This window comes from Protobothrops mucrosquamatus, unplaced genomic scaffold (genome assembly GCF_001527695.2).
Source record: "Protobothrops mucrosquamatus isolate PMUCROS unplaced genomic scaffold, P.Mucros_1.0 scaffold3354, whole genome shotgun sequence".
In the NCBI taxonomy this organism is placed as follows: Eukaryota; Metazoa; Chordata; class Lepidosauria; order Squamata; family Viperidae; genus Protobothrops; species Protobothrops mucrosquamatus.
This window is the reverse complement of record NW_015389341.1, coordinates 50,275-58,602: the sequence shown is the minus strand read 5'-3', so window position 1 is coordinate 58,602 and position 8,328 is coordinate 50,275. Positions and strand designations below refer to the sequence as shown.

The 8,328-nt window shown below is 42.0% G+C and overlaps 1 protein-coding gene across 1 annotated transcript in view; it reads left to right on the top strand.

The window, feature by feature from the left end:
- Positions 1-262: 262 nt before the first annotated feature.
- The window catches only part of LOC107297522 (Kv channel-interacting protein 4-like), a gene marked incomplete at its 3' end in the record, with an annotated part of 49,655 nt that continues 41,589 nt past the window's right edge, over positions 263-8,328 (top strand). Inside the window, exon 1 of the mRNA XM_015826885.1 lies at positions 263-414. Coding sequence (XP_015682371.1) covers positions 303-414 — 112 coding nt within the window. The remainder of the gene's footprint in view (positions 415-8,328) is intronic.

The window sequence follows — 8,328 nt, the reverse complement described above, 5'->3', positions numbered from 1 at the left end:
CTGCAAAGTCTGGAAATCCGGAACGGGTGCCCTCCTAGCAGCAGAGAAGTAAGAAGCCTGGTGGTGTCGGATGCCTTTTTCTTCTGGGGACCAGGCCACAATCAGCACCCCAAAGCATCCAGATGCAGGAGAGCAGGGATTTCAGTTAACAGCCACCTGGTCACTTCAATTTCCTTCGCCGTTCTGGCTGTGCTGACAACTTTTTTTTTTTTTTTGCATGGGAGGCACAACCCCAGTGAGAGGGACTTAAACTTTGCTTTGGTGGCTTGGCAGCTGATTGGCATGAACCGCTGTCTCGGACAATGCTCTCCTTGGAATGGGAATCGGAGGGTCTGCAGACGGTGGGCATCGTGGTGATTATCGTTGCGTCTCTGAAGCTGCTGCATCTGCTTGGACTGATAGACTTCTCCGAAGGTAAAACAGTGACTCTGAATTGTTCCCTTGGCGGGGAGAGCGGGCTGAGACCGGCTGAGCTCCGCAAGTACATTTGTGTACAGAGAATGAAACGTGCAGCTAACACACTCGTGCCCAAGCAGCCTCTGCAGTTCAGGGTTTTTGCATGGATTGTAAATCACAGTTTTTGTTTTTATTTCTCCGGTTCAGTCACCGCAGCTTCCCCTGATGCTGCGGGGTTTTTTTTTGCAGGATGGAGGCAGAAATGCATCTCTCTAATAAATCACATCACCAGAGTCAGAAAGTTAGCATCTGTCTTAAACAGGTTTTCTCCTTTGCGTGGGGATGGTGGCTTCGTCAAACTGGAACTTTTCTGATGCCATGATTAATGCGATTAATGTTAAAGGGTTGTTTTTATGCACAAATAGGCTTCTGGAAAACTATTTTGGGGGTGTTCTGTTGAATTGTCATTTCAAAACCGGAGGAGGTTGACCGGTTGAGGAGTCAGTCAATATTCCAAGCCACCCGAGTATTGGTTGAAATTTGTGTTCCTGGGCACAAATGATAAAATGTTTTTAATATATTCGTATTTGCCTTGCAGTCTGTTCAGTTTATTTCTTTGTAAAGGAGCACCAGATGTATAAACAAAACTTCCCTGTAGAGGAAGATGAGCTTATGAGCATCGTATTTTCTTGGGGTTTCTTTGCTAAATCTGGTGCTAAAAATTAAAACTGTAGCGCTCTGATTTAATTCTCTAGATTGCAAGAAAACTGAAATTATTCAGATTGCTCACACAGTGTTTTTCTCCCCAGCCGATTTCCTTAGAAGTTGCACACGCTCAGAATCTGCCAAAAATTTTCTTCTTATCTTCCTCTCTTTTGTTTTATTCACCTGTGTAATGTCTTCAGAAAGTGAAATTGGCAACCATTAACTTCTTAAGAATGGCTAAACAATTCTGCCTTTACCTTAAAAGACATGTGAGTAGAAAGAGACTCTTCTAAAATCTAGACTTCATAGAAAACTTCAAAATTATTCCGATAGTAGTTAATTTGTCAAGACTGAACAGCAATAAATAATTTATAAAAGGTAAGTTTGACTTGAGTTCAACTCAAGATAATGACATAGGCATGTTGGTTTGTTGGCAAAAATTCAGAAGTAGCTTGCCATAACCATATTTTAGGCTGTGTTTTCCAACTTCTGAATTTAACCTATAGTTTGGGGATTTTCCAAATACTAACCAAATCTAATCTCACTTAGCTTTTTAATAATATCATGCAGGGCCAGCTGGGAGTTATTGCTTGCTACAAGTTGATAAATCTTCACCTCATTACTAAGAATAACTTTGTTTGTGATATTTTAAACTTAGGCCCGAATAATATTAACTATAAGAATATAATAAGAATACAGCCGATGCAAAATAGCAAAAACCCTTTGATTTAAAAGGGCAAATTGCATGACGCATCTAAAAAGGGGTGCAGGATCTGAGATACATTGATAGTTCTTGTGTTAATAAATCCTTTTAATTAGGTAGAAGAAATAGGCTAGGTTATACTTCAGCTCTGCAAAGCTTGGGACTTAATTCCAGTCCTTAAATAATAATTTAAGTTAGGGTTAGAGTTGGAGAACAGGTGTTCCAGTCAACATGGTAAGATTATGCTAGGTATAAGATGCAACATGTGGTTTACATATACTGTAGATGTATTTGTAAAGATTGACCGTGGTAGCATTCTAGTCCACATTGTGCATAGGTGAAAGACTGGGCAAAAACTAGATAAGGCAGAGGGTAGCATGAGATTAATGTGTGTGTGTGTGTAGGCGGAGTGCAAAAAGAGAGTTTAGTTTGGGGTTGAAAACAGGGAAAGAAAACTAGACTTAGAATTTGTACCAAAGAGATGATGATCATGGTGTTGAAGTCTTGTTTTGAACCATACTTCCCAAGGTTTGCAAGAACTAGATACGCTCGTCAAAGTCTGTGCATCTATTTTCAGCTAAAAATGACACGCCAGTCTGACTAAGGTGTTTTCTTGAAATCTTGAAACTGAAGCCACAAAACTGTTTTCTATTTATGCTGGTTCTCTGCAGTCCCAGGATGTGCTTAGCAGGCATTTGTTGGTTTGAACTGAAATGGTGACCTAACAGCTCCTGCAAAGTCAGTTTGTGCCTCTCTGACCTCAAGTGCTAAGTGAATTAAAATGTTTTGTACAGAATAGGATAATTACAAGGAGGGGAACTAATCCTGTCTTTATTTTTAGAAGAGAGAGAGAGAGGAGGGGGAGGAGAGAGGGAGAGAAGAGAGAGAAAGAGAGAGAGAGAGAGAGAGAGAGAGAAAGAGAGAGAGAGAGAGAGAGAGAGAGAGAGAGAGGAGAGAGGGAGAGACAGAGGAAGAGAGACAGAGGAGAGAGAGAGGAGGGAGGAGGGAGAGACAGAGAGAGAAGAAGGAGAGAGAGGAGAGAGAGAGGAAAGAGGAGGGAGATGAGAGAGGGAGAGAGAAGAGAGGAGTGAGAGAGAGGGAGAGAGGAGAGAGGAGAGAGGGAAAGAGGAGAGAGGAGTGAGAGAGAGGAAGAGAGAGGAGAGAGGAGTGAGAGAGGAGAGGAGGGAGAGAAACAGAGCAGAGACAGAGAGAGAGAAAGGAGAGGAAGACGAGGAGAGAGAGAGGAGACAGTGGAAAGAGGAGGGAGAGGAGAGAGGGAGAGAAGGAGGGAGAGAGGAGGGAGGAGGGAGAGAGACAGGGCAGAGACAAAGAGAGAAAGGAGAGAGGAAGACAGAGAGAGGAGAGAGAGTGGAAAGAGGAGGGAGAGGAGAGAGGGAGAGATGGAGAGAGAGAGGAAGAGAGAGAGAGAGAGAGAGAGAGAGAGAGAGAGAGAGAGAGAGAGAGAGAGAGAGAGAGAGAGAGAGAGAGAGAGAGAAGTTAATCAGATCCTCTTCCAGGATTCTGTGCTTATCTTACTCTGGGTTGATGCTGGTTTCATTTTACGATTAAGCAGGGAGAGTTTCTCAAAGTCTATCTGAGTTTAGATCCCAGTTTTATCAGAAAAACTGGCTGCTACAGTATATAGTTGATCCTTTCCAGCCAGATCAGAAGGAAGGGAAAAGCAATTAAAGCATCGACAGAACTGAAGGACGATCCACGGAGTTTCTCTGATTTCTGTTCAGTTTTCAGCACTCGAGGCAGCCAACAAATAAACAAACAGATAAAAATTGTCCCTTAATGGACCATTTAAGTCAATTGTTATGGTTTAAGAAGGGTTGAAGTAAAATCTGTGTTTTTGCCAAAGCTGTTTTTATCTTCCCAAATGTGTTTAAGGTTGCTATCTAAAGATAATTAAGACAATAAATCCCCCCCCCTCAAGAAGTCTTCCCCAGTCAGGAAAAGTCTGGCTGATCTTGCATTTTGAGGGATCAATAAGTGAAAACAGGATTTATCCTCATTCACTTTATCTTATTTAGAACATCTTGTAAAAATACACATTAAAATGCACATTACACGAATCAAGCTGTAATTAAAGAACGAACGCAAAACACAACCCTGGGCATCGTTGCCTCTGGCTTTGGAAAGAGAACTACTATGTCTAGCTTAATTTCAGACGTAACATGGTTAAATGGAATCTCTTTATCGGCCTCTATAAAATTATTCATTAATCTACTAAAAGGCCACCTGCACATTTTAAGAGTCCATTTGGTGAAAAATCGAAAGGCGAAAAAAATCAGCAATAATTCTGTTTGCGGACTCTCTTTTATACTTCTGCAAAAGGAAAAAGAAAAAGCAGCCTTAGTTCTTGGAAATATTTATTGTGCTTTTTTAGTTTATTTAGTTCAAGAAGTGAAAAGCAGAGTTTGTAAGCTAATTTACACCTTCTGGTTTTCACCTATCAAAATTTCATGTCCACAGAAAACAGATTCGTCTATTTCCTTGAACTTTAAATAATGTTCCGCTAGGATCTCATCCCCCGTGAAAAGTAGCCATTAAAACCTGGTGAACCAGATATACAAGTAGTCCATAATAATAATAATAATAATAATAATAATAATAATAATAATAATAATAATAATAATAATAATAATAATAATAATAAAGTTGGAAGGGACCTTGGAGGTCATCTAGTCCAACCCCCTGCTCATGCAGGAAACCCTATACCATTTCAGACAAATGGCTGTCTAGTCTCTTCTTAAAAACTTCCAGTGTTGGAGCATCCACCACTTCTGGAGGCAGGTTGTTCCACTGGTTAATTGTTCTCACTGTCAGGAAGTTTCTCCTTAGTTCTAGGTTGCTTCTCTCCTTGATTAGTTTCCACCCGTTGCTTCTTGTCCTGCCTTCAGGTGCTTTGGAGAACAGCTTGACTCCCTCTTCTTTGGGGCAGCCCCTGAGATACTGGAACGCTGCTATCCTGTCCTCCCCCCTCGTCCTTCTCTTCATTAAACTAGACATACCCAATTCCAACAACCGTTCCTTGTATGTTTTAGCCTCCAGTCCCCTAATCATTTTTGTTGCTCTTCTCTGCACTCTTTCTAGAATCTCAACATTGAGGACTACCTGTATTTAGACTTTCTTCTCTTTTTCCTTCCTGCCTTTTAATTCTTTTTTTGGCCCATGCGTACTACTTTTATTTCCTTGCTTTGTTACACATGAGTGTTTACCTTGAATTGGCATCGGGATACCAACTCATAGACGCTGCTCTTAAAAAGACCCAAGGCTTTTGTGCGTGAGAGTTTCTTAAATTCTTAAAGTAGACACTGAAAGAGAAATCTCACTTTTGCTGCAGGTGTAATCGGCTGTCAAAACGTTCATTCAGCCCAAAATCTATCGCCAGATGTGCTCAATTAAATGAAAGCTAAAAGGTCACTGTCACTTCCAATTGTGCTGTGGCAACGCACATCAATAGTTATTGAATTATTATTTTGTACTGTCTGCTCCTTTAACTCTCAAATGAAGATGAGTAACATTATTCCCCCCCCTCTTATTTATTAAGCATTCAGGAAACAAAACAGAACAGAACAAAACCAACTGCAGGTTATTCTGTGTTATCTCAGTAAGACTCTGGACCAGGTTTAAGAAGAGACATGTTCTTCCAGGATGTAGGTGGGATTGTTATCTGACCTTACCGCAGCCTATGGCGACTTCTTGGTATGGGCTTTAATAGTTAGAGTATAGTAACAGCCCTTAGACTTATATACCGCTTCGTGGTGCTTTCACAGCCCTCTCTAAGTGGTTTACAATGTCAGCCTGTTGCCCCCGACAATCTGGGTCCTTCTTTTGCCGACCTCAGAAGGATGGAAAGCTGAGCCAACCTTGAGCTGGTCAGGATCGAACTTCCTGGCTGTGAGCAGAGTCAGCCTGCAATACTGCATTCTAACCACTGTACAGGAAGGAAGGAAGGAAGGAAGGAAGGAAGGAAGGAAGGAAGGAAGGAAAATAGCAATAGCCCTTAGACTTATATACCGTTTTATGGTGCTTGTACAGCCTTCTCTAAGTGGTTTACAGAGTCAGCCTCTTGCCCCCAACAAGGCCCTCCCCCTTGACCCCAAGGGGGAGGGCCTTCTCTGTGGGAGCTCCCACCCTGTGGAACGAACTACCCCCCAGAGATCAGGGTGATCCCTGATCTTCCTTCCTTCCGCCGCGCCCTTAAGACATGGATATTTCAGCAAGCGGGACTGGCCTAGGGGAAATTTTTAGCTGGGTTTTAATATAATTTTAAATTAACATAGGCCCAATATTATATCTTCTTTTAATTGTGTTTTAATTATAGTATTTTGTATTTTTGTAATTGTTTTATCTGGCTGTTAGCCGCCCTGAGTCCGTAAGGAGAAGGGCGGGATATAAATACAATAAACTACAAACTACAACTACAAACAATCTGGGTCCTCATTTTACTGACCTTGGAAGGAAGGACGGAAGGCTGAGTTGACCTTGAGACGGTCAGGCTCGAACTGCTCTCAGTGGGCAGAGTCAGCCTGCAGTGCTGCAGTGCTGCCTTCTACCAACCGTAACATCCAATGAGCCTCCTTGATCAGAATATAATCTGATTTGATTCAGTATGAATTGAAGGTGGTTGATTGGAGATGTCATAATCGCTTTGCACTTAATGATATTTTTTGTTTTTGCCCTCTAGGCCAGCGGTGAGAGTTTTAACCTCTCTTTGCTTCTCAACTGACTTATTGTCAGCTAAGGGAGTCTCTGCGTTTAGTCTGATTATGTTCCTCCATGATGATCGGTTCCTCATCTGTCCTTCCAAGCCTCCCCATGGTGATGGACCCCTCACCATCATAGCTGAATCTCTTCCACCTGGTGACTGGTTGTCCTCTTCTCCTCTTCCCCTCCAGGAGCCAGGCCTTTATCTAAGGTGCACAAACTAAAACTATTTCTGCCTGGACTTATTCATTATTTTTAGTGTAGGGCATATCATGCACGGACTAGCAGTAGATATTAACATTTCACCTAGATTAGTAAAACATAATAAAGTATAAATGTTAAAAAAAAGAATCCATGTTCAGATACCAATTTCTGGGCCATCTAACCATTGAAGCACAGCATCATTTATATGAAAACAAATATCAGATATTGGGCCGACAAATGGTCTCATCTTAGAGTCGGTCACAATGTGACCGACACTGTCACACTGAGGGGAGGGTACTATGCCCCTTTTGTACAGTGAGTCCCAGTAGATGCCGTGTGAGGTGCGAATCCTACTCGGGATTGTCTATTGCCGACATGGTAGTTCAAAATTTGCTTCCTTTTTGTGGGGTCATTTATATGTCTTTCCGTGTCTGGGCATTTCCCCACTGGGAATCAATTCAGCCTGGACATTTGTGCCTCAAGTGAGGACGCTGGGTTGATTTGTTTGATAATCCGTTGGTTTGGGTTTTTTTTTTTTAGCTACCCATGATATTTACAGAAGTCTTCTCCAACGCCAAAGTTCAAAGGCATCAATGTTCTTCTTATTCCGTGTTTCGCTTCCAACTTTCACTTCCCTAGCCTTACAGGGAATATCATCCCTTGCACAATTCTGATCTCTGTAGGTGGAGACACATCATGGCATTTGAATATTTTTTTCCCAAGGTCTTCACAGCTGCTGTACCAAGTCCTAGTTTGTGGCGTATTTCTTCACTGCTTTTTTCCTTTACTGTTGATGGTTGCTCCTAAAGGCAGAAGCTACCCACCACTTTGATATCTCCCTTGTCAGGCTGATTGTTCTACTGTTGTCATTAGTTTGGTCTTCTTTGTGTTTAATTTTAATCCCATTTTTCACTGTCCTGTTGGGCTTTTAGTAGAGTCAGAAGGAGTTTGTCTTTATGTGAATTTTAAATAGGGATAATTTTTAATGATTTTTAATAAGAGACACAGCTACAAATATTTGGTTTTTAATTGGCTTTTATTGGGGAAATGTGCTATGTTGTTTTAATATGCTGTGAGCCGCCCTGAGTCCCGTGGGGAGAAGGGCGGCATATAAGTCAATGTATTAAATTAAATTAAATTAAATGTACACTTCCCTCTCTTGAAGACGAAGCTTAGGGAGTAATGACAGTCCCACTTATTTCCTAATGAGCCCACCTTTTTCTTCAATCTCCATTAGCATTCACCGGCACACCTGGGCAAAGCTCAGACTCTGCGTGCATCCAAGACAACCACATTATGAGAATTTATCCTGCTTCTCTCTCAGTCGTATGTTTGTAGTTTGAATTGCCCCATAATTACTTCAGCACTCAGCATATGTTCACAAGCATATCCTTAACAAGGTATCCTGCTAAGTTCAGACCTCTGGCTGCTTCAGCCCAAGTGTAATCGGGAGTCAGGAGGCGCATTTCCCATTTGTCTAATGGGGGAAGGGGGAGACATGGGGCACGACGGCTCAGTAGGTAAAGATGCTGAGCTTGTCAGCTGGAAAACTGACAGCCCAGGTTCGGGAGCTGAACCCTGGAGACTGGTGGAGCTCCCGTTCC